The 26,732-nt window shown below is 40.9% G+C and overlaps 1 protein-coding gene across 1 annotated transcript in view; it reads right to left on the bottom strand.

Moving 5' to 3' along the window:
• Positions 1-1,344: 1,344 nt before the first annotated feature.
• The window catches only part of PPP1R3A (protein phosphatase 1 regulatory subunit 3A), a 43,088-nt gene continuing 17,700 nt past the window's right edge, over positions 1,345-26,732 (bottom strand). The window contains exons 2-4 of the mRNA XM_006122522.4: positions 6,946-7,004; positions 6,703-6,839; positions 1,345-4,456 (exon numbers count right to left, since the gene is read on the bottom strand). Of these exons, the coding sequence (XP_006122584.2) occupies positions 1,532-4,456; positions 6,703-6,839; positions 6,946-7,004 (3,121 nt within the window). The 3' untranslated portion in view covers positions 1,345-1,531. The remainder of the gene's footprint in view (positions 4,457-6,702; positions 6,840-6,945; positions 7,005-26,732) is intronic.

Genomic DNA, 26,732 nt, shown 5'->3' with positions numbered 1-26,732 from the left:
ATATCAGGTGTCCTAACATCCTGCTGCAAGTAATTCAGTTTATAGCCAACTTTCAAAAATCTGTTTTAGTGCTTAACTAATGATTAAAACAAGCGATTAACCTGACCTTTATCTAGCTTCAGCCATATTTTTTGCAGTGTTCACAATGACCCAGGTCTATGTAGAGCTGAGAGGAGGGGAAACAATGTGGTGCAAAGCTGCTTTTGGCCTTCCTCAATCTCTGGAGTCCTAGTAATGTTATTCAGCTTCAGACTATCCCATAGTACACTTGGTTGCAATGACTCCCTGCAAGATTTTCTGCAGCTAGAAATTACTGGAGTGTTGCATGCACTGCCCCACTCCCTTCCCTCCCTTGACATGTTCTTGGCATGCCTGTAAAGTGTGTGAGTATTTTAGAAGCAGTGACCCTCTTGGCATACCCCCTGTGTTGGAACTCCCTCAGTGGCCTTCTTTGGGCTCATTGTGTATCACCAAAGCAACACAAAAGGAGCCTTTCTGGAAGCCAAGGTTCATGTCCTTGATTTTCCTTCTCGTTTGATTTTATTGTGCTCTAATGAGACCTAGTTAATTTATAAAAAAAAAAGATCACAAACCCAATTCTAAATATGCCACACACAATCCAAATCATTCACGCTTTTTTTTATTTAATGCTTTGAAGATACGAATGTCTTTCGTAAACAACACAGGTGAAAAACATCATTCAAAATGTCTATCTGGAATACTTTTGAATTCAGTTAAATTCTTCAGTCATGTTACAGTCTTCATTTTAAAAAAAATATATAAATATTATTTGAAGACAATCCATCTATAAATGTTTGTGCAAGTGAGTGATAAGCTCTTAGCTGTATCCTTCAGCTCAGTAGTATGAAAGGAGCTAACATATTCTGCTGAAGTATTACATAAAGTTACATAATGTTACTTGACTCTAAGGTTGACATTTTTCAGATATGAATATTATTATTGCACTAACTTAAAACAATTAAATAAAAATTGGAAAGAACTATTTAATCTACTAACAGATTTCATCTCTCACAATGTACTGGCTAATTACACTAGTAGATCACCAATTGCAAGGTCAGTATTAAAATACTGAGTTAGTTATAATTCCATTCCCCTGTTATCTACTGTATAAAACCTTTAAAAAAAAACTCAGAAAATACATGAGGCTTTGCTGCAAGAGATATTAATGCAAGAAATGGTGTTTTTAAGTACTCAAGAGATATGAAGCATTGCATCCTCACTGCCTGCTAAGGAGCAACATCTGTATTTAATTTTAACGTGATATGCTTCAGATCTCATATTCATATAGGTATTTAATGATCCAAACATTATGGTCCTATATAGAATAATTACTTATATGAAGGTGCAAACTTCATACGTATTCCCTTTTGAAAGATGCTTCAAGAGAAAACTCACTCTGGTTCTAACAATGAATATTTCCTTTCAACAATTAAAATGCTTGGGGGGTGGGGAGAGGGAAAGTAATCAACCTCAAACTTTAAGTACAGCATGTAAACCATGAAACTTAACGTTACTTCTTTTTTACAGATTCCTTGCGTCTTCCTCCCTCCCAGTGTAGCCAGTACAAAGAAAATAGATAGAATGCAAAGCAAACCATTAAATCATAGTGGTAGGTTGTTATAACAAATACAGCAAACAAGAGGAAATTAAAGATTCTGTAACTGATATGCTTTAAAACCTGACACTCTGTAGATAAACTATGTGCTTCACTGTTCTGGTCAGAAATATCTGAAGAATCAGAAATGTGCTGGTTTTCATGCTGAGAGTCATCAGGCCAGTTTAATATTTTCCCTTCGGTCAGTAAACCTTCAGCTTCAGAGCTTCTCTCTTCTATTTCTTCACTAGGCTCACTAATTAAAATCATTGGCCCTAATGACTCCTCTTCTCTGAACTCAGCTTTATGGAAACACTGGCCTATATTCCTTTCTCTGTCATCACTCGAAGTCAATAGGTGCGAAGTCTCAGGATCTTTGTGTTCAGCCTCAGCAATGATGTTTTTATTAATATATGTCATTTCGCTTGGTAGGTTGAAATGATATCCTGACTCAACAGAAATATTGGCAATGGATTTGAATGCAGAGGCTGTGTATGGATGCTTTGTATTTTCTACCGTAGCTGTAACCACCTCAGTAGATTCTTCAGAAGTTGTCACTGGAGAGCTTTCATAATGATAATCAGGCACAATATTTATATCTGAGGGTGATGGTTTTGTTTCACCTTTGGCTTCTGAATGGGAGTGTGTTCCAAGAGTTCTTTCTTCTTTATACAATTCTTCAGTTTTGTCACTGTACAGACACTGCTTGGGATCTGGGTGGACTTTCAATGATTCTTCTGAATATAAATCCTGCTCAAAACCAGCTTTTCCTTCTATTGCAGAAGCCTGTAATGTTTCCTCTACAGGTGGATTATTTCCAATATCTTGTTCTGCTTTGGAAACTTTTTCCTTGGTATTGCACACAGACATCATTTCTCCTTGCAGTGTTTCACATACGTGTGCATTATAAATATCTAAAACTGATTCCTTTTCAAATTCGGTGTCATATAATACACCCACTGTATTGCGTTGACAAAGAGTATAATGTGAACCATCATTTCTCCCTTCATGTGTATCAAACGCTGTTTCCTTTTCCTCTGTGGGCCTGTCACTTAGTGCAGTCTCTTGAGGTAGCTTAGCAATTACTGCTTTTTCACTAGCAGACATTTTTTCTGAAGCACTTTCTGATGTTGTTTTAATTATATAAGCTGTACCTGCTTCTGCTTCCTCTGTATTACCATGTTCAGCTACAGGAGACTTTTCAAATCCCACTGTCTCTTGGCAGGTAAACAATTCTTCTGTGGGAGTAACATTCAAATACCTTGTCTTATTCCTCATTCCCAACATGACTTCACCATCTGTTTGCTCTTTAATCTCTTCTGTTCTATTTGCCTCAGTCTCTCTTTCTACTGGCTTACTTCCCGAAACACACCACCTTTGATTTTCACACACTACCCTGCTCTGATCATCTGTAACTATGCTGTCCGATTTCTCAGTTTCAAGGTGACAAGGCTCTGTCTCCAAAATACTTTTTTTTGTTGTGAAATTATCTTGACTGTACATTTTTTCCTCAGAAAGCTCAGGATCATTCTCCTTAGTATCAGGTGTATCCTCTGGGTTCAATGATGTAGTGCTTGTAACTTTTGTTTTGCGAGTTGTCACTGCAAATTCTGGGTCACCAGTGGGAAAGGCAGTCATTTTACTCTGAGTGGCATCAGGGTATCTACTGTCTGTTTTCAAGTAATCACTTAAGTCACGATAGTCCTCTTTCCCCTGTTGGCCTTCAATAGAGCTTGTGATTTCTTTTCCTTCATTTCTATTGTTGGGGCTTCTGCTATCTTTTAGACAAGTCACCTGGTTGAATTCATGAGTGTCTCCAGCTTTTCTTTCATCAGCTACATGGAAAATCAGCTGGTCTTCTGATTGTGAAGGCTTGGCTTTGTGTTTATCATCTGAAGCTGATGGCAATGTTGTGTTTTTTGCTTCACTAATATATTTTCCATGAACACTGAAAAGTTTTGCAGTTATGGTGTCGCCACTCTCCTGCTCTTTAATCAGTCCTAACTCATCTAACTTCATTTCTTTCTCCTCTTTTCCTAAATAAGTGTTACAGACTTTTTTGGATGCTTCTACCACAACTTCTTTTTCTGAATATGGGTTTTTTGAGGAATCTATTGAGACATCAGAATGTGAAAAAGTACCAGCATATATATCTTCAGTTTTTTCTTCAGTTTTGTCACTGTCTGGCAATACAGTCTCCAGCATTAGGTGAGATGTTTGCAGAATGTGTCGCTCTGGAGCTGGGTTAGCATTGTCATCCAGTGCTTCGGTTACACATGTATTTAATTTCTGTGATTCATCATGTTCCGAAGAAATTGTTTCTGGTCTTGTTTCCCAGGCCTCTTTGTACTTATCAACATCATCTTCACTGATAAATAATCTCGCCATCATTTTGCTATCTGTTTCATCTTTTGAAATGTCTACCTGGCTTATTCCTTGTCTTTTTGAGACAGTATCTGTAATATGGATACTCACATTTTGAATTGTTCCAGGGAAATATTCCTGTGATAAAAGCATTTCACTGGTACCAATGCATTCCAAAGGCTGCTTACTATTGTTTACAGAACCTGCAGTAAGTTCCTCTGCTAATGGCTGACTATAATCATAACTTATGGAATACTTTTTGTCATCATGTAATTCTTCTCCTAGCTCTTGTAAAGTATTTTCTGAAGGAGAAATGATAGGTACAGGCTGCTTGAGCAAGTCAGTGCTTGTTTCCATAAGTCTTAGCTTATTCTCCAGTCCTTGAGCTTCATTTGGAAAATTAACTGGCTCTGTTGTATATAAATTCCTTTCATCTCTGGAAGAAGTACCTCTAGTTCTTGTGAACTGCTGCCTTAGCTGAAACAATAGAATAGAAAAGAATGATCAAAATGAGCTCTATAAAAATATTCAAAATGAATGTGGCAGGCTTTCATGATGGAAAGTTGTGTTTTCAGTTTCAAAGCTTTTATGAAAACATGTTCCGAACAATTTGCAACATTTGCATTGTATGTATTTTTTAACATACGTAATGAGCTTTATAGTGAATCTGAAAAGAGCTGGACATAAATAGTATTCCAAACGCTGTTTCTTTATTCATGAATTCAGTAAGCTGAAAGTGCATTTTATACAAATCAAACCTAAAGAAAATAGTCTCTAAATGGGAGGCTAATTAATTCTCTGCACATTCAGTTCTATGGTTGCAGGTTTTTTGTTGGGGTTTTTGTTTTTGTTTGGATTGTTTTGTTTTATTTTGTTTTGAGTGTCAGCATTGATATGGTATATCAAAGCCTAGTAACATACAGCATTGTCCAGTAAAACAAAGGACATGTTGCACATTGACAAATAGAGTTAGAATGATCTTTGCTTCATTTCTCATAGGAACCATTTTACAGGCTTCAAACCAGAATGTTTTAGACAATCTGGTAAGGCAGACATCGGAAATGAGATTAGTGAAGTAAAAGGCCAGAAACTAATCACTCTCCTTCCCTGGCTTCCGAGTATATTGTATTATTCAACTCAGCCTGCTTGTCATTGCACTCTCTCGCACTTTAGGATACTCACACTGATAGCTCCATGCTGATCAATTAGAGGATAGCTTCTTGGGCACCCCTTGTTACATTTACACTTGCTGTAGATACCCCCATTACAGTTTCTCTTATTAATATGTTTTCTGCAAAGCCACTGCAAACTATTAATAGTAAAACGTCACTCAAAGAAAAGTGAAGAAGCTAATGTCTCTGCAAATTCTGTTTTAATGACCCTCTGCCAACTGGTGCTCAAATGTATTTGAGCTCTTCGGTGATGCCAACTGTCAGGATTTAACAGTGAGATGCTTGTGTGGTTCTTTTTTTTTTTTTTTTTTTTTTGCTTCTCATAACTGACATTTGCATGATCTCAATAATTATATGCAAATCTTACGATTTCCCTTCTTCTCACATAAGGCTCATGTTACTTGTCAACCGCACAGCTGTCTTGTGAGCCAATGCCTGTGGGTTTCAAAGATTTGGTTGTATTTCCATCTATTATAGATCTTCATTGTTTAATTCATTACAGCGTGCATAGTACAAATTAACATCTAAATTACAGCTTCCCTCTTCATTTATTGTACGGACAAGTTCTGTAATTTATAAACAAACTGCTATATTTGAACCTGCTCACTGTAATAGGGTAAATTGAGGGGAAAATGTGATTTTATGGTCTTTTAAAAATATGTTTTGTCTTTTAGAAAATATGAAAATACTGATTTTTCAGGAAATGAGAGCTCCCACAATAAGTGACAACTTTGAACTTCCTTAAAGTTAGAGCTAAGAAAATTCCATACCTAAGTGTGAAGAAAACATTCTCCTTTTCCCCCTATCAAAAAGACAGAGTGGCACTCCTCTTCCTCTCTACTCTGATTCAACATTTACAATTTCTCAGGTGATAGCCGTTTTAATCTAGGATTATGAATCTAGGTACCCAACAGATATAAGCTCAAAACAGACACTGAAAATAGATGGCAGTAAATGAGACACATACAGCTATTTCTTCCTTTGTTGTGCAAAATGGAAGCCAAATCATAAAAATCTCCAAATAGATTGAATGTGCACTGAATGTGAAATGTATTATAACAAATTAACTACTAAATATGGATCTAGAAACCTCTCTGAAGTAGTTATATATTTTTTCGTCTTAAAATTATAGAAATTGGAATTTTGTTCATTTACAGTTAGTCTTTGAGAAAGCTGTAAGATTCATGGTACCATAAATAAAGAATATTTGGTAAAATTCAAGTGTTTGTGTTATGTATATTCTCAGAGAGCCTAGAAAGAGAGATTTTTGAAAGGTCACTCTTCTAAGTCTTTGAAATTGTCACTTAGATACTCAAGTAAGGAAGAAAGAGAGAGATGTCATTAATTTAAGACCGCAAGAACTTAATTAAATTTACTCAAATCACTTTCTATTGCTGATTCAGAGAGACACACAATTCAAATACACACTATGGGTTTACATTTGTAAATTAGTACATCAGTCAATTTGGTTAAAAGGGGCATTTCACCACCTTTGATGTGTAAATGGATTCATATAATCTAAAACTATGGATATAAATGGGTAACACTTACCAGCAACTCTAATTCTTTTTCATTATCTTCGTTATCATCTTCATTGCATTCAACATTTATATCTTTTACATTTTCACTATTCGATTCACTGCCTTTGTCCTCCTCATGTGAATAGACAATTTCAGGGATGTTTACCTCTGAAGAGTTAACAAAAATATACTTTAACATCCATTGGGGCTGTTTGTTACTTTATTTTAATTAGCATGTGCAGTAAGAAAGAACTAATTAAACTAGCTATTGTACCTGAAGTCCTTGAATTATTCCATATGTCTTCATCAGACAGTGCCAGTATTTCTTCTTTGCTGTAAAATGCAAAAGAAACTTAATGTGTTATTCTGCAACAATTATTGTTCCAAATCCTTTTAGACCTAAACCTAAAGACAGCTAGTTAATGATGTAAAACCTTTAATGTGATTCAAACTTCTGCAAGAATATAAACCTGCTGATCACAATCTTATAAAAGATTTTTTTTTGTAATGATCTGATCTTGGTGAGAGAAGGATTTGATCCAGGCATTCTAATGAATGAGGATAACCATCTAAAAAGAAATGCTGAGAGCCCTCAACTTCAATGGACGTTTATGGTACTAAGGTTCAGGTCTTTATTGGAGTATAACCTCAGCAAAAGAAAACACAAATAGGAAGGACAAATGTAAATTATTATATGAATTGTGGATTCCAGCTCTGTGAGACAGAACATTTTTATGTTGGTCTCAGTGAACATATTTTGTGAATTTCAAGGCCATTTGGGGCTTGGCCCCTATTGGGGGTTTGCTGGCGAAGCTTCATTCGTAAATAAAATATTATGTCAAATAGAAAATGTTTCAGCATTGTCTTTATTTATGAAAGAGGCAGGGAACCTGTTTTGAGTCAGGGGGTCACTGACCCACAGAAAAGTCAGTTGAGGACACACAAGTGAAATGCAAAAAACCCAACAACAATAACAAAAACCACACCACACCACACACACACACACCAACAACAACAACCCCTCCAAAAAAAAAAAAAACAAGCCTCACTAGCGTGGCCCCAACTGAGACACCTCACTCCCCTGACACTCCAGCCCCAGGACAGATTAACTCTTCTGGGATTCCAGGGTTAATGAAATTTGTTGACCCCTCTACAATCTGAGGTGGGGCCAAAAACAAGGGACCCAGTGTGGGGGACAGGGCTGCCAGTGAGTAGAAGGGGGGATGAAGAATCTGGGTGGAAAATAGGGTACAGGAGCAAGCTGGGGGTAGGTGTCTGGCCAGGAGGGAGGCGTAGGAGCAGAGTGCTGGTGGGTATCTGGCCAGGGGACAAGTGGGGGCTTGACCAGGGGGCAGGGTGCTGGTGGGGGTTTAGCCAGGGAGCAAAGTGCTGGTGGGGGCCTGGGAAGAGGGCAGGAGGTAAGAGCAGGGTGTTTATGGTGTCTGGCTGGGGGAAGGGTGCTGGTGGGGGTTTGGGAGGAGACAGAGTGCTTGTGGGGGCTGGGTCAGGTGCTATGGCAAGGGGTAGGGGGCTGAGGCAGGATGCTGGGGAAGGGGGCAAAGTACTGGTGGGGGGTGGGGCAGATACTTGTGGAGGTCTGGCCAGGAAGAGGGGACAGGAACAGCTCAGCTGGTACCTGGGGATTCCACAGCTGCATGCCAGGCCCGGGGTCTAAGGAAGCATGTGGGCTGTTCCTCCCCTCCCCAAACAGCCGGCATGCTTCCTGAAAAGCCAGGTCTGTTGCGCCACCAAGGGCTTCCTTCCCCCTGCTGCCTTACTGCATGGGGAGCAAAGGAGACAGGGAGAGGAGGAAGTAGGAGTACCTGGACTGCATGCCAGCTCCAAATTCTCAGGAAGTGCGTGCTCTTCGTCCTCTCCCCACAATAGCCAGCATGCTTCCTGAGAAGTTGGACCTGGTGCGCAGTCCCAAGACTCCTACTCTTCCCCCCCCCCCCCCCCGCCATGCAGGAAGGCAGGAAGCACAGGGAAGGAAGTCTCTGGGAGCGCAACAGACCCGGCATTCCAGGAAACATGCCAGCTGTTAGGGGAGGGGAAGAGAAAGCTTGCACACTTTCTGAGATGCTGCACCTGGCTCGCAGCTGTGGGACTCTTCCCCCCCTCCCCCCATGCCGCAGGAAGCTAGTGTTACCTCCATTTTCACTGGAGGTAACATCAGTGCAAGCTTCTTCTTGGAGTTGGAGGGGAATGGGGGGGGACTGGTATGCCTTGCAATCAACTGGTCGTACTCCTGCAATCAACCAGTCGATCACAATCAATGAGTTGGTGACCACGGCTTTCAGTGTATGTAACTTCCATGGGGTGGATTTGAACCTGGGACCTCTGGAGTTTAAATGTAGGAACCTCTACCACTTGAGCTTAAAGCCAGCTGGTGCTCAGCTTCATCTCTAGAGCTCCCTCATTCAGATCACTACAGTGAGAGATAAAAGTACCACTACATAAGACAGTGAACCACACTAGGTATATGGGTTATATGTACTCTGTGCCATTGTTCAAATCATTTATGAAGATACTGTATACCACCAGAGCCAGAATAAATCTCTTTGGGACCTTACTCAATATGCCTTTCCAGCTTGAATGTGAACCATGGATAAATACATTCTGAGTATCATTTTCCAACCAGTTGTTCACCCACCTTGAAGTAGATTTATGAAGGCTATATTTCCCTATTTCGTGTATGAGGCCACGAGAGACCAGACGAGCTACTATCCCCAATTCACAAGACTTGTTACCCTGTCAAAGAAGGATATTAGATTGGTTTGTTATGATTTGTTCTTGACAAATCTATGTTGATAGTTATCTTATTTTTGCCAAGGTACTTACAAACTAAATTATTTGATTACAGGCAGTCCCCGGGTTACGTACAAGATAGGGACTGTAGGTTTGTTCTTAAGTTGAGTTTGTATGTAAGTCGGAACTAGCATCCAGTTTCAGCCGCTGTTGAAACTGACCAGCAGCGGCTGAATCAGACACGCCTGGGGCAGAGCAGCTGGGGTGCTGCTGGGACCTCGGCACTATGGGACCGACCCAGCAGCCCCCCAGCTGCTCTACCCCAGGCGTCGGTGAGAAAAGCCTGGTCTGCTGGTTCGTAACTAGGTAAATGCTATATTTTCCATTTTCCAGTCCTCCAGTACCTTTCCTGATCACCACAAATTCTCAAAAATAATTGCAAATGCTTAACAGATCATTTCAACTAGTTTTTTTAGTATTCTGTTTTGTTAGGTCCTGCCAGCCTGAAGACATCTAACTCGTCTTAGGAATTCTTAACTTGTTCTGTCCTTACTTTAGCCTCAGAACCTAACTCATTTACACTGATGATTTTCATTATGGTGGTTATCTGTTCACTACAAGTGGAATATCTGTAGTACGGCATTCTTGGGATCTGACAGATGCTAAACCAAAGAATTTGCCAAACTATCAGAGATCAATATTATCTAGCAGCATTACCAACACTTCTACTGCTTATTAGGTTCTCAGAAGACATTTGGGGGTAAATTAGAGCTAAATAACAGCACAGAACATTGAAAGCCAGAACTGGTGGCTATAAATAAACTTTATGGTACCACAGAAAACATGGCCACACCCATGATAAAGTGGACACCACGCTGAATAAAATCATGACAGAGCATGGATGTTGCCGGACCAGAGTGTGATGGGCTAGAGGTTCAACCTGTAGTAACTTTGAGAATGAAGACTGTTTTCTATTCTAGTTTTTCCCTCCTCAGTGAGTAATGAGCCTATCCTGAATTTGGTCTTTCAATTGATTGTAATATATTTATAAAATATTTTCTTGTTACCTTTTATTTCCCTAACTAGTTTGATCTGGTTTTGTGCTTTGGCCATTCTAATTTTGTTCCTACATGCTTGTGCTGTTGTTGGTTTTTATATTAGTCCTTCATAATTTGACCTAGTTTCTACTTTTTGTGCTATTCTTTGAGTTTCAGGCATTGCCAGATTGGCTGAGACCCAAGATCCATCTAGTCCAGTATCCTGTCTCTGAAAGTCACTAGTACTGGATACAGAGGAAGGTGTAAGAACTGCACAGCAGGAAGGTAAGGGGTAATCTCCCTTCCCTCATTACATCTCATCCTGATCATTAGCAGTTAGAGATTGGTCCTAAAACATGAGGCTTAATTTCCTTTCCACAAATTTTTGTTAACATTAATTATAACAGTTCTGGATAATTTAATATCTGTATAAATGCCCAGTCTTGAATCCTGTTAAGTTCTTGATCTCAGCTCATTTAGGGTCAGGTTCTTGCTAGCCTTACTAACTTCAAAATGTACTTTGCCAATAGTCCCACTGAAGTGCAATAGTGTCAATCTTAGATTCTTAGTACTTTGGGAGAAGGTCCATTTTCTTATTACTTGTTTGTATTATGGCTAGCACAATGGATCTTGATTCTAGTTTTTGGGCACTACTGTAATGCAGATAGTGATTAATGATGATTATAATATAATGGATCCATAGCAGAAAGACAATTATTTATGATTGTGGTGCTCAAGCAATAGCTGATTCATATGTCACTCAGGATTGTAAGGAGGATTGGTGCATTAAGATATTAATATTAATATAATTAATGTGAAATCAGAAACTGAATCATATAGTTTAAAGGCTATGATTTCAACCATCCCAATAAAAGGGATGCAATTTCACCGTCTCGTGCTCTGGTTGCCCACACAGATGCCATAGCACGGCCATCATGGAGCCAGAACTGCTGCAAAGCAGTACAATGCTCATGGCTCTCATGCTGCACCACATGGTGCAGTACAGCAAGAGTGCCCTCGTGTTGCTCCAGAAAGAGAAGGACGAGGAGCATGAACCCTGGCAGGGGCAACAGGCCCTGCTTAGCCAAACTCTGGTGTTTCTCTTACTGCACACACTCCTCAATCCCCAGGACACAGTGGAATGCCATTTCAGGTGGAGGGAGATGAGCTTGGAATGGTGGGACCATATCCTCATGCTGGGATGGGATGATCAGAGGCTGCACACCTTCCTAATGTGCAAGGTCATCATCCTTGAACTCTGCAAGTGGCTTGCCTCTTCCCTATGGTGACAGGACACTTGCATGCAATCTGCCATCCCCCATACAACCTGCCATCCCCATGCAGAAGTGTATGGCCATCACCCTATGGAAGCCTGCCAGGCCAAACCATTACCACTCAGTCAGAAACCAGTTCAAGGTAGGAAAATCCACAGTCAGGGCTATGCTCATGCAAGTAGCCAAGTCCATCAACCATATCCTACTACAGAGGACACTCTGAGCAATAGTATCAGTGGGGTAGCCGTATTATTCTGAATCTGCAAAAGCGACAAGGAGTCCTGTGGTACCTTATAGACCAGGGGTCTCCAAACTACGGCCCGTGGGCTGGATGCGGCCCGCGAGGCCCTCTCATCCGGCCCGTGGAGACTGTGACGGGGAAGAAACTCCCCGCACTAACAGCCCCTCCCCTGGAGAAGCGCCGAGCGGCGCAGCGCAGCGGAGCCCAGGGGAAAGCCCACGGGGAGGGGAGCGAGGGCGCACAGCTGCAGGCGCGGCAGGCGAGGAAGGCGGCAGGACCCAGGAGGAGAAGGGGCAGGGACGCCAGGGTGAGCGGCACGCCCCGTGCATGCCGGCTCAAAAGAGGGAGGGGCCGGAAGGACAGGGGCGGCCGGCACTCACTTTCTTTTGGGCAGGCAGCCAGGAGAGGGAAGCCGGAGGAGCCAGCGGGACGGAGGAGGGACTCTGGACCCGTGCAGCCCTTGCCCTGGGCAGCGAGACTCCCCGGCCGGGGGTGCGGGGGATCGGAGCCGCCAACGGACGGCCACACGCCCTGTGGACCGACGGCCGAGCCCGGGCTCTGCGCGTCCCTCACAGCAAGAGGGGTTGGGACTTGGCATGGACAATTGCTCCCTATTGGCCAGTGCGTTCTTATCCTATTGGCTAGCTCTCTCATGAGGTCACTAGTGGGCTGGGCTCTATTTTGGCATTCAGGAAACAATTTCACCATTCACACTAATACAGGTGTTCATGTGTAGTGTATCAATGTGTTATTAAATAATAACTGAATAAAATAATATTAAATAAATAATTAAAAACAACATCCATGTTTTGATTGTTTTTTATTTGGACCTCAAGTGTGTAGTCGGCCCCCGAACTGCTGTTTGATAGTTAATGCGGCCCTCGGGCAGAAAAGTTTGGAGACCCCTGTTATAGACTAACAGATTTATTGGAGCACCAGCTTTCATGGGCAAAGACCCACTTCATCAGATGCACGTAGTGGAAATTCCAGAGACAGGATAATATATACAGACATAAGAAAAGAGTACCAATCAAGAGTAAGGCTAGAGATAACGAGGCCAATTCAGTCAGGGAACATGAGGCCCACTTTCAGCAGCTGATGTGGAGGTGTGAACACCAAAAGAGGAGAAACTGGCTACTCTTTTTATGCTGCAGCTGCCCCCAGTAGCCACTCTCAATATCACATCCCTCCTGTCTGTGCCCTCCGTTTTGTGCCCTCTGCTCTCTACCCCTCCCTTTCCATGTTATGGAAAACAGTCCCATTCCCAGCACTTCCCATTTCCAGGCATAGCCAAACCCTGAGCTTAGTTTAAGTTAGGATCAGATGAAGCTGTTTACCAAATGTCTTGGAGCTAGCTCTTACAGTTTAGGAGGAGTTCTTGAACAAACAGACTCACAGACGCAGACACATTAGATAAGATTTTTTAAACTCCCCAGCTATTCAATGAATATATACAAATGTGCATGATAACTAAGTACATTGGAAAACTAAAATTCAAACTCTAGTGATCCTTCCTTTACATATGACAACTTGATTCAGGGTTCTGTTTCTCCTGTGATACCAATTAATACCTAAAGTGTATAAATCATTACTTAGTATGCAGTTCATTCTTAAATTAGACTTCTTCTAAAAAGCCTGCAAACATTAGTAATCTCCAAGGAGAAATAGTAATTAGACAGGAGAAAATGTCTATTGCCATACTGGTTTTGTTTACATCCATTTCTTCTTCCATGCTTTGTACATTTTTTGTCTAGACTGTCAGCTCATAACACTACTAACTAATATTTCATACTCACATGTGTATGAAGCATCTAGTTCAGTACTGTGGTTAAAAGTAAAGCAAAAGAAAGGAAAGAAGCTCCTATTTTATGTATTAATGATCTCATTGGTATTGCAGGAGATGCATAAGACTCTACATGCATCTCCCCATGTCTTGGCAGTCATATAAAAACAAGTAAAATGGGTCAGTCCAAAGGTCCATCCAACCCAGTATCTCATCTTCTGACCATGGCCAAATGCTAGAGAGAATGAACAGAAGAGGTAATCAAAGTAATACATCCTGTTGCCCATTCCTAGCTTCTTGCAAACAGCTTCCCTGCCCATCTTGGCTCATATCTTCCATGAATGTATCTAGCTCTTTTTTTTTAACCCTGTTAAAGTTTTGATCTTCACAACATCCCCTGACTGGGAGTTCCACAGGTTGACTGTGCTTCATGTGAAGAAATACTTCCTTTTGTTTCTTTTTAAACCTTTTGCCAATTAATTTCATTTGATGACCCCCAGTTCTTGGGTAATGGGAAGGACTTAATAACTTTTCCTTATTTACTTTTTCCATCCCTATCATATCTGCCCTGTTTTCCAAGCTGAAAAGTCCCAGGCTTATTAATCTTTCCTCATATGACAGCCATTCCATATCCCTAATAATTTGTTGCCATTTTCTGAAACTTTTCCAATTTTAGTACATCTTTTTTAAGATGAGGCAAACACATCTGCACAGTGTTCAAGATACAGGATTTATGAAGAGGCAATATGATATTTTCTGTCTTATCTATCCCTTTCTTAATGGTTTTCAACCTTCTGATTGCTTAATTGACTTATTTGCTTATTGACTACTGCTGCACATTGAGTGGATGTTTTCAGAGACCAGTCCCCAGAGACTCCAAGATCACTTTCTTGAGTGGTAACAGTTAATTTAGATCTCATGATTTTATATATATAGTTGGGATGATGTTTTCCAATATGGATTTCTTTGTATTCATCAAAATTGAATTTCATCTGTCATTTTGTTGCCTAGTCATCCAGTTTTGTGAGATCCTTTTGAAGCTCTTTGCAGTCTGCTCTGGGCTTAGCTGTGTTGACTAATTTGTATCATCTGCAAATTTTGCTATCTCACAGATTATTCCCTTTTTCTGATCATTTAGGAATATGTTGAACAGGATTGGTTCAATACAGACCCCTGTTGGATACCACTAGAGTCATCCCCCCCATTCTGAAAACTGACCATTTGTTCCTACCCTTTGTTTCCTATCTTTTAATCAGTTACCAAGAGAAGACCTTTCCTCTTATCCCATGGCAACTTACTTTCCTTAAGTGACTTTATCGAGGAACCCTGTCAAAGGATTTCTGGAAATCTAAGTGCACTATATTCACTGGATCTGCTTGGACTGAATGATGATTGGCCCCCCCTTTTCTCCCCCCCCTCCCCCCAAGAATTCTAGATAAGTAAGGTATGATTTCCATTTTCAAAAACCATGTTAACTCTTCGTCCAGCATTGTCTGGCCATTCTGATCTGTACAGTTTCAACCAGTTTGCCCAATACTGAAATTAAATTTACCAGCTTGAAATTGCCATGATTATCTCTGCAGTCCTTTTAAAAAATTGGCATCATATTTGCTATCATCCACAAAACTCTCTTCATATTCAAAACAGACTCACAGACTCTAAGGCTATGTCTAGACTACATGGCTCCGTCGATGGAGCCCTGTAAACTAGTTTACCTGACATAGTCAATGAAGTAGGAATTTAAATAATCCCTGCTTCATTAAAATAAAAATTGTCAGCCCAGCGTGGTGGCCGACAATCAGCTGATCCTATGTTTCAAGGGGCATAAGGGAGCAGTCAACAAAGGCTTTCCTTGTCGACTCATCCGCGTCTAGACTGCTGCGCTGTGCCGGATCAGCTGATCGTCGGCACAGCATGGCAGCCATTTTTATTTTAATGAAGCGGGGGTTATTTAAATCCCCGCTTCATTGACTATGTCGAGTAAACTAGTTTACATGGCTCTGTCAATGGAGCCATGTAGTCTAGACATACCCCAGAGTTGGAAGGGACCACTGTGATCATCTAGTCTGACCTCCTGAACCTTTTGGATCACAGACTCTCACCCACCCATTCCTGTAATGAACTCAGAACCTCTGGATGAGTTTTTCAAATCCTCAAATCCTGATTTAAAGACTTCAAGATACATAAAATCCACTGTTTACACTAATTTAAACTTGTGCCCTGTTTTGGAGGGGAAGGCAAACACAAAACAAAACAAAAAAAATCCCACACAACTAGGGTCTCTGTCAATCTGAACTAGGGGGAAATATCCTTCCTGACTTCAAATATGGTAGTAAGTTGAACCCTGAGCATTTTGGCAAATCCAAGAGGACACATAATCCTCTGCAGGATCTCGGAGTCTCCCCATCTAGTGACCCATTACTGCTCATTGAGGATGCATGCTGCTAGCAGTTGCAGATCAGCTATACATTTTTGTAGGCAGATTCATCAACCCATCCCTTCCATAAACTTAAAAAGCCCAGTCTGGAAGTCAGTTAGATATTTTTCCCACTCCTCCCCCATCTCTGGAAGACTGAATTTATTGATGCCCGTTTATATCCATATATGATGTCAACATTCATGATTAGCTTAAATATCTCCTTTCCCTCTCTGATATTCATTCGCCTGATGTATTTATAGAAAATGATCCTCTCTCCCTGTACCCTTCATTTGGTTAGACTAAATAAGTGAATCTCTTTGAGTGTCCTCTTGTAAGGTAGGTTTCCCATTCCGTCTGATCATCCTAATAGCCCTTCCCTGCACCTCTTTCAGTTTTAATTAATCTTAAACATGGGAGATCAGAACTGCACGGAGGATTCTAGAGGAGATCTCACTGGGGCCTTGTATAATGGTATTAAGAATTGCCCATCTTAGATGTACCTTGTCTGATGCATCCTCAAATTGCATTAGCTTCTTTCATGGCTGCATCACATTGTCAGCTCATAGTCATCCTGGGATCAATGAATATTCTCACTTCTTTCTTCTCCTCTGCCACTTCCAACTAATTAATCCCCATTTTCACTTTTAATAAAAATGTTAAACAACATTAGTCCCAAGACTGATCCACTAGTAATCTCTGACAGTTCACCTTTCAGTGTGACCCATTGCGGTCTCTATAGTTCCTTATCCACCTTTCAAGTCTTACATTAGCCCTCATCTTGCCCAGTTTAACTAATAATTTCCTATGTGGGACTGTATCAAATACCTTACTTTAATCAGGTTGATTAGGTATAGTACATTTCCTTTGTCTAAAAAAGCAGTTATCTGCTTAAAGAAGATGTTTTATCCCAATTACTGTTTACTCCAAAGCCCTTAATTAATTTTTCTTTCAAAATTTGTTCCATGACTTTGCATACAATTGAAGCCAAGCTAACAAATTTGTAGTTTCCCAGATCATTTCCCTCCCTTTAAAAAAGGTACTGTATTCAAAGGGCACTCCCCCAGTCCCCCCACAAGAGTACAGGCTCATCATTGCTATTCGGGTTTGCACTTTCACATGCCAGTTTCTTTAATATTCTTGGATGCAGATTATACTGGTCCCCCAAGTTAGTCCCACAAAGCTGTCTGAGTTACGTTTGACTTCCATCTCAGACATGGTAATATTTACTTGCATGTCCTCATTTCTAGTAGCCAGGCAGGCCCTATCCCTAAGCTCCTCAATTCCTTTATTGAAAACTGAGGCAAAGTATTCATTTAGATGTTGGGTCCATGCTTAGATTGTCTTTAATTTCCATCCCACCCTCAGTGCTTAGTGGTCCCACTTCTTCTTTCTTGTTTTCTTTTTATGTATATGGTTATAGAACCATTAAATACTGGTTTTAATATCCTTTGCAAGGTCCAACTCTGCTTGCCTTTAGACAGGGCTCAATATTCCCCTCCAGTTTCCTTTTTGAGCTATTCCATCTTTGCTTTCTTATAAGCTTTCTGCTTTATCTTAACAGTCTCTGAAATACTTGCTCATCAGCTTGGTCTGCAACCCTTAATTCATGCATTTTCACCCTTGTTTGGGATGCAGGCTTCAGAGGCTTTCTGAAACTTTGACTTGAAGTAATTCCAATCTTCCTCCACATTCAGATCCTTGCGTTCTTCAGTCCAGTCCTCCTTCCTAATTCCCTTAATTTTATAGTTTGCCCTTTTGAAATCAAGGACCCTACTTGCAGTTCTATTTTTGTTTATACTTTAATTTAGTTTAATCTGAATTAGCTCATGATCACTCAAACCAAGCTGTTTTTAGAGCTATAGCCTGAACTCCCAAACCTGAGTCAGTAGACCTGGGCTCTGAGACTCACTGACACAGATTTCAAAAAACAGTGTAAATGTATCCTCAACATCCCAACTCCATAGATCTTAGGGATTATAAGGTTAGGTTGTCTCAGGGTATGTATACACCACACACTTATGTAAAAAAGATATTCTGGAATAATTATTCCAAAATAGTTTATTTCTAAATAGCATATCTACACTGCAGGGAAGCCTCAAAATTAGTCTGAGGCAGGTTTCTGTAATATAGATGTGCTATCTTGATGTAGAGCTTGAGAAGGCACTGGGGAGGAAAAAACTTAGAATGGCCTTGGTGAGGGGCTATTTCGAAATAGCAGCAGTGGAGTGCCTACAGATGCCTTATTTCAAAATAGCTATTTTGAAATAGGCATTATTCTTCATAGGATGAGGTTTACAGATTTTTGAATAAGCCATCCGTTGTTTCAAAATAATTGTGAAATAACAGAATGGCTGTGTAGACATTGTTATTTATACAATGGTTCGCATTGTTATTTCAAAATAACAGTAGTTATCTCGAAATAATGGTGTTGTGTAGATGCACCCTCAGTCACATGAGCACAGATGCATCCTGAGTTGCGCCATGAATCCTACAGAAACTCTGAAAGGGTTATTGTGAGCTTGAGAAGCCAAATAACTTGCCAGATTGCACATGGACCAACAACCAGACTTAAGTGAAGCTGAGGAGATGGTGAGAGAGAACTACTAAGAGAGGAACAGGAGAGCAGTAGAGATCTGTAACACCAGTGAAGAATGGCATTAGCCCAGCCCAGGGGCAGCCCGAGGCTGGCTGCCGGCAGCTAGCCCCCCAGATGGAATGTGCAATCGGCGCCCCCGCATGCCAGGTGGAATGAGTGATCAGCACCCTCACTTCCACAGCCCTCAATGGCGTGACATCATCATTGGGCGCCCCATTTAATGCGGTGCCCTAGGCAATGGCCAAGTTGGCCTATACACACAGGCCACCCCTGGCCCAGCCCCTTATAAGATTATCATAAATGACCTTCCAAAGATGGAGAGTGCAGGAACAGGCATTCCATTATTTGCTGATGATTCTGCTATATGGACCAAAGGCAGAAAACTTGAAAATGCCACCAAAAGAATAAGTGAGGCACTTCAGAGGAATACAGAATATGGAAACAAGTGAAACTTCACATTGTCCATGGATAAAACTAAGGTAATGATCTTCACAACATGGAGGATTGAAAAAGAAGTCAAATTAATAATATACCAGAGAAGTATAATGAAAAAGAAACAAACCGTGAGGTGTGATATCTGATAACAAGCTCATCTGGAGAGACCATATTGAAAATATTACCAATAAATGCAAAAGAAGAATCATTTTATTTATAAGCAAATATGGAAGGATCAACTTTAGCCAGCCACCAAAGAAACTCTTATCACTTGGAATGAAGTGCCTAGACTTAGCCTTTTGGGCCAAACCACTACATAACTGTGAAGATAAGACTAAGCTACTATATAATCGATTGTTGGGCATTAAAGTTGAAACTAAGTAGGACAGAAATTCAAAATTCCTCATGTGAGTAGGGTAAAGAAGTGGGTAAAGGATTTCAATGGAAAGAAAGGATTAAAAGAAACCAAAAATCTATAGTTATGGGAAAATCCTCTGTCACTGGAAAACCATGCAGATGTGGAATTATACAATAAATAAAAGCAAAAGAATGATCAACCAAGGTACCCAAGAGATGTGATGTGGGGATACTATTGTCAAATGTATCCTGATCACTCCAAAGAGGAAGGAATGGGTAGAGTGGGAACAGCTTTCTGTGTGCCCATATTTGGGGTCAACAAAACCATAAGACTGTCTTTATCTATGTCATTACAGCTGAGTTAACAGGGACATTGCTAGCACTAACTTGTTTTTCAGATATGCAGCCAGCTGCCATGGCCATCCTGTCTGATTCCTTATCAGTGGTGCAGGTACTCTACATTGGCAGGTCTGACAGCAGAAGTGATATACTTTATGAAATATTACTGCTAACAGCTGAATTACCACCAGATAGGACCACAGCAGTAGCATGGAACCCTGCAAATGTAGGGGGATAGCTAGCAACCAATTGCAGACAAAAAGGTTAACAATATTATTAAGCTTGAACAAGTTGATCTAGAGATCCCCTTAAGCAAACTAGAATTTAAACACTTAAATCAAAATGAGTTAAGGAAGGAATAGCAAGAACCATGGGGACATAAAACAAAGGGGAAAACATTTAGTGAAGTATACCCAATAGTTGAAATTGTTGATATAACCGGAGGCTCCGAGAGAAAGAACAAAGTGCCCTCTCAGAATTTTAACAGATCGTTGTAGAATAAATAGCCATCTACTGCTCAAACATAACGATGGAATATGCGAAACATGAAAGGTCCAGAAAATGTTAGATCATCTCTTTTGGAATTATGAAGACTGTACCAGTGAATGGAGATACGTGTTGCATACAAATAAGTATACAGAATATAAGAAAAAGGAGCACAATTAAAAAAAATGATTCTTCAGTTCTTTAAGAACACTGGGAAAGGTGACAAGTTATGACAAAGTCTAACTATAAAATTAGAAAATTCAGTGAAGGTGGGGAGGAGGGTCATAAAAGCAGTAACTGAGCCTGCTGTGCCGCAAAGCTCAGGTAAAAGAAGAAGGGAGATGTAGGGAAAGAGTCTGAAGTCATATTCTGGGATTAAAAGTCTCAGAGGGGTAGCCGTGTTAGTCTAACTGAAAAAACAACTAACAGTTCTGCAGCACCTTAAAGACTAACAAAAAACGTAGATGGTATCATGAGCTTTCATGGGCAAAACCTACTTCTTCAGACAAATGGAGTAAGGGGTCCAGGGTACAAATAAATAGCAAAGAAAGAGAGGTTATGGGGAGGGAAAGAAGAAAAAATTTAGGAAAACAAAATTGTCAATTGGAGTGTCCGTGCTAAAAAAAGTTAATAGAGTAGGCTGTAAGTACCGCGTGCTTAGCTTTTCATGTCAGTAGGGTGTGAAATGTAGTGGCCCATCCAGGCCAGGTCTTTGTTCAAACCTCGATTTCAGGTGTCAAACTTGTAAATGAAACCAAGTCCTGCAACTTCTCTCTCCAGCTGGTTTTTGAAATTGTTTTATAACAATATAGTCACTTTTAGATCCATTAAGTTTTCTGGGATGACAGACGGACATCAAGGGAATAAGGAGGAAGCCTGGGGAGGGGGTACTAAACCCTGGGGTCATCTCCTGAGTAGAGAACTCCAGAAAGAGGCAGAAAAGAGGTAAAACTGCCACTGGGAGCAAAGTGGGCACCAGTGGTACTCCCAGGTTAAAAAGGCATGGACCAGACTTCCAGGGAGAGAGTACTGGAAAGTATACAGTGGAAAAATAGCAAGGGAAATTTAAGAAGCATGAAATGCCATGCCCAAGGAAGGTAGAAAATGGCTTGGGTTTGTACATCTTGTTTTATTAAAGGATTCAAGGGGAAGGCCTAAGAGTCTCAGCCCTGACAAAAGGGTGAACCTAGAGGGGTTACAGGGTAAACATTTCTGAGAAAAACTGAGTAGGAAGGAGGTAGGAGTTGGATGGAGCAGTCCTTGACTCCTGGTTTTAGTCTCTGGACTGAAATTCACTATAGTGGGAAGGCCCAGTTTCCCCTACCTGCTACTGTACAGTGTGTAAGGCAGAAAAAGGTTATAATGATGACAGAGCCCTGAGAAAAGATGGGAGGGTCATAGATCCCAGCATTGGGGCTGAAGACCTGATACAGGGTCTTGGATTTAGTTTGTGGGACTTTCTGTTATCCAAAAAGGGGTGAATTTAAATCATGTCCTGCCTGGAGGGCTGAATAGCGGGAAAAGGCAGACCATTGGCAGAGCAGAGTGACAACTGAAAGAGTGCACCAGATGGTGAGACTACCACTATGCCATGCCAGACCCTGAGGAGTTGCTCTTCTTACAAGCCCCTCCACTTCACATATCCACATGGAAGTCCTTCCATAATGCTCAGATAACATCCCCTACCCACCCACCACCCATTTCATTTTAACAGCTTAGCTACTTAAAGTAGCATGCTGCATTGGCTTCCTAACTCCTTCCACAGCTGCCACATTAAACAGCATTAAATCCTATTTTATTATAGAGAGTAATGCCACAGAGAGCATCTGACCTGTGCTCCTTTTATGCCCCTTTGCCTACCGCCAAAATCCATGGAGTTCTGGCAGATGAGTTGTCTTGGGGATCGTAAGAAAGGTATGAATGATGCTACCGCACAATAGAACTCAGTCCCTTTTTCAGGTAGAGGAGAAAGGACAATCTAGCTCTTTAGACGCTAACTTGTGTTGCTGTTTATGTGATACACATTTGGAATGCAAATCTAAGATTTTCAAAGAGTTTCATCTGGCCTATCCTTGGGGCTTGAATTTTCAATGACTAGCTCTACCCAGATGAGAAAACCCCTGAATTCTTTTATGGTATTATAGCCACTGTGACAAAGAGTTAAACAGCTCAAGGGCTGTGTCTACACTGCATCCCTTTTCCGGAAAAGGGATGCAGATTAGACACATCGGAATAGCAAAATCCGTGGGGGATTTAAATATCCCCTCGGCATTTGCATTTACATGGCTGCCGCTTTTTTCCGGCTTGGGGATAAGCCAGAGAAAAGCGCAAGTCTAGACGTGATTCTCCGGAAAATAAGCCCTTTTCCGGAGGATCACTTATTCCTACTTTCAAGCAGTCCTGGGGGGGGGGGGGAGGGGTTAAGCCAGCACCCCCCTTTCACCTGCCTGGTGATTCTTTTTTCTGTATGGGTTTATGAGAAGCAACCCCATTCCAGACACATCCCATTTTCCTGGCACAACCAAACCCATACCTTGCTTTAGTTTAAGTTATGATAAGAGGAAGCTACATTCCAAATTTGGTGGACCTAGCTCTCACCATTTAGGAGGAATTCTTGAACAAACAGACAAACTCAAATATATGGTAGTTTTAACAAACATTATAATTGCATGGTATCCACTTTTCACTACAACTCTTATATGGTCCATCTTGTATGGTGCATAAAGGGTGAATCAGTGACACTAATACTTCAATAAAAATATAAAACAACATTTGTCAATACATCCCACTGTCACAGCTTTCAAAATATCACATCAATGGAATCAAACTTATGGTCCTGTATATTGTCATTCATATAATAATATTCCTAAACCTTTTCTTTCATTCCCACATCATCACCAGCAAATAGATTCTTTTAAAGGAATTTGAAATCCACAAACAGGAAAAAAAATTCCCAGAAAAATATACAGCAACAGTAATAGAAAGACTTAAAGGCTACGTCTACACTGGCCCCTTTTCCGGAAGGGGCATGGTAATTTCAGAGATCGTAATAGGGAAATCCGCGGGGGATTTAAATATCGCCCGCGGTATTTAAATAAAAATGTCCGCCGCTTTTATCCGGCTTTTAGAAAAGCCGGAAAAGAGCGTCTACACTGGCCCCGATCCTCCGGAAAAAGCGCCCTTTTCCGGAGGATCTTATTCCTACTTCGAAGTAGGAATAAGATCCTCCGGAAAAGGGCGCTTTTTCCGGAGGATCGGGGCCAGTGTAGACGCTCTTTTCCGGCTTTTCTAAAAGCCGGATAAAAGCGGCGGACATTTTTATTTAAATGCCGCGGGGGATATTTAAATCCCCTGCGGATTTCCCTATTACGATCTCTGAAATTACCATGCCCCTTCCGGAAAAGGGGCCAATGTAGACGAGCCCATAGCGTACATACAATTCCAACAAGAAAGCCACTGTATACAAATGCAAGTATGATTGCTCAGACAAAAGGTCAAATTCACTTTTATTAGCATTTCTTGAAACAGAGTTAGTTTACTTGAAATGCTCTGATTACTTTTTATATTATTTTTCTTTTTTAAAGGAGTATAACATTTCAGTAATCTTGGGCCTAACATAGGAAAAATCCAGAAATACTAGGTAAAGTTAACCTTAAAGCAAGCAAGGAAGGCAGTTTAGAAGTATTATTATATTAATGGCAATATACAGGCTATGGGTTTGTTTCTGATCACATGTACCTTGGTGTAACATTACTGATTTCACCTAATTTACATAAATATAATTTAGATCAGAATCATGTCTCCCATCTTCCTCCCTTTGTATAGCACCTAGCTCAATGTAATCCCAGTTGTAACGGGAGCATTTGAGGGATCCTTAAAGAATACAAATTCATATTTTTTCCCTCCCTCTCTCCCCTTTCCTTTCCCCCTCTCCCCCTCATTTTTATATATATATGAGATCACCATAAGAACAGCCATACTGGGTCAGACCAAAGGTCCATCTAGCCTAGTATCCTGTCTGCCGACAACGGCCAATGCCAGATGCCCCTGAGGGAGGGAACACAGCAGGTAATCCTCACGTGATCCCTCTCATCACCCACCTCCAGAGAAACAGAGGCTAGGGACACCATTCCCACCCTTCCTGGCTAATAGCCATTGATGGATCTGACCTCCATGAATCTATCTAGCTCTTTTTTGAACCCTTTTAAAAGTCCTAATCTTCACAACACAATTTTCCTAATCTGTGGAACTCCTTCTCTGTCAAGGAGTTCCACAGATTGACTGTACACTGAGTGAAGAAAAACTTTTGTTTGCTTTAAACCTGCTGCCAATTAATTTCGTTTGCTGACCCCTAGTTCTTATATTGTGGGAATAAGTAAATAAGTTTTACTTATTTACTTTTTCCACACCAGTCATGATTATATAGAGCTCTATCATATCCTTCCTTAGTCTCCTCTTTTCTAAACTGAAAAGTCCAAGTCTTTTTAATCTTTCTTCATATGGGACCCATTCCAAACCCCTATTCATTTTTGTTGCCCCTTTCTGAACCATATCAGATTATTTTTTGTTATTTGTAGCTCTTATAGTACATTCTTTATAATATAGATTTAAATTGAACTAAAAATAAATTCATTCTTTGGATTTTCTATACCTTCATAGGACCTAATCCAATATTCTTTCCACCAACAAATCTCCCATTGGTTTAAATGGAGGTTTTTCTTGAGCAAGGAGTCTGTGATCAATTTAACAGTTTATATACAGTTTTTAATTCAGTAGGTTGTACAGAGTGGATCCTACCTTTGAGCCACAGTGTGCATTTCCTCAGGTTATAACATTATGGGGAAACTCACAGCTCTGTGTTTGAGCATTATTGAACTCTTTGGGCTTGTTGACATTTGACATGCTACAGCTGCATGGTACAAACATCTCCCCACATCTTAAGGAACTGCGTCCACAGCTAGCTCAAAGGGTGAATTATTCCATTAACCTAGCACTGTCTATGCTGAGGGTTTCTTCATACTCCTGAGTGACACAGTTGGAATTACCAAAATTTTTAGTGTGGACGAGGCCTGTATCTACATACTTGAAAATTAGTTCTTGGAGGAGAGTCTCATTAACTCCTCGTATTAGTAATGGACACTGTGCCTCTTGTTTGCGGACACTGATGCCTTCCACTATCAGGCCCAAATACACTCCAGGTCAGTAGTTACCAGGAATAGTGATGGCTGATTAGTGACCTCCTTAAATAGAGGCTATTCACTAAGCCTAGAAACAAAGTGTTAAGGTCATGGACTTAAATCATCTTACAGCATGTGGATTGTATCATGTACGGACCTAACACCACTATAAATATTGGCCCACAAGCTTTCAGCAGCCAGGCTATGTCTAGGCTGCAGGCTTCTTTCAGAAAAAGCTTTTCTGGAAAAGATCTTCTGAAAAAGATCATCCACATTTCCAAAGTGCATCAAAAAAGCAATCTGCTTTTTTGAAAGATAAAGTCCACACTGAATGGACGCTATCTCGCAATTAAACTGTGATTACTATAGACGGAGTGATCACCAGAGCACCTGTAATTTTTCTTCCTTTCTCTTCCTCTGAAAGAACTCTCTCTTCCCTGTCCACACATGCCTTTTACCAAAAGAGCTCTTTCTGAAAAAGACTTTTTCCTCGTAGAAAGAGGATTACATAGGACAGAAAAACCCCTCTGTTCTTTCAATTTTCTTTCAAAAGAATGCAATTGCAGGGTGGACATAATTGAGGTTTTTTCAGAAAAACAGCTGCTTTTCCGAGAAAACTCTGTAGTATACACTCTGGGGGTATGTCTACAACTCAGGAAGGGGAAGTACAATGCCTTAAGTCAAGGCTGGCTGTGCCCTGTGCAGAAGTAAAAGAATCCTCAAGGCTACCGGACTTGTGTCAACTGCCATCATCCCCAAAGAGATGGTAGGGAAGCTGAGAATAACCCACCCACAGGGGAGTCCCTGCCTGTGCCCCCTTACCCTGTCCTGCACTGGAAGCCAGGGTGCAGAGTAGGAAACTGTATGACACCAGACATTCTGGAATGTTCCAGACATAGCACAAGGTAACTGCCCCAAAGTGCAACATTTGGCCCAAATATATACATACGTGAAAACAACTCCTAGAGAGATCCAAAACAGCTGTAAGGCACCATGGTTCTACTGTAGGGGGATGGCCCTATGGAGAAAGTCTAGCAGGGGAACTTTGTAGCCATCTGTATGCCTTGTTGCCGCAGAGCACAGCTTTCTGGTCTTCACAAGCATGGAGGGATAAGGACGTGGATGGTGGGCCCATGAACTGAATGGATCACAAATATGGAAATACTGGT

Source organism: Pelodiscus sinensis, chromosome 1 (assembly GCF_049634645.1).
Source record: "Pelodiscus sinensis isolate JC-2024 chromosome 1, ASM4963464v1, whole genome shotgun sequence".
Lineage (NCBI taxonomy): Eukaryota > Metazoa > Chordata > Testudines > Trionychidae > Pelodiscus > Pelodiscus sinensis.
This window is presented reverse-complemented; position numbering and strand designations above follow the sequence as displayed.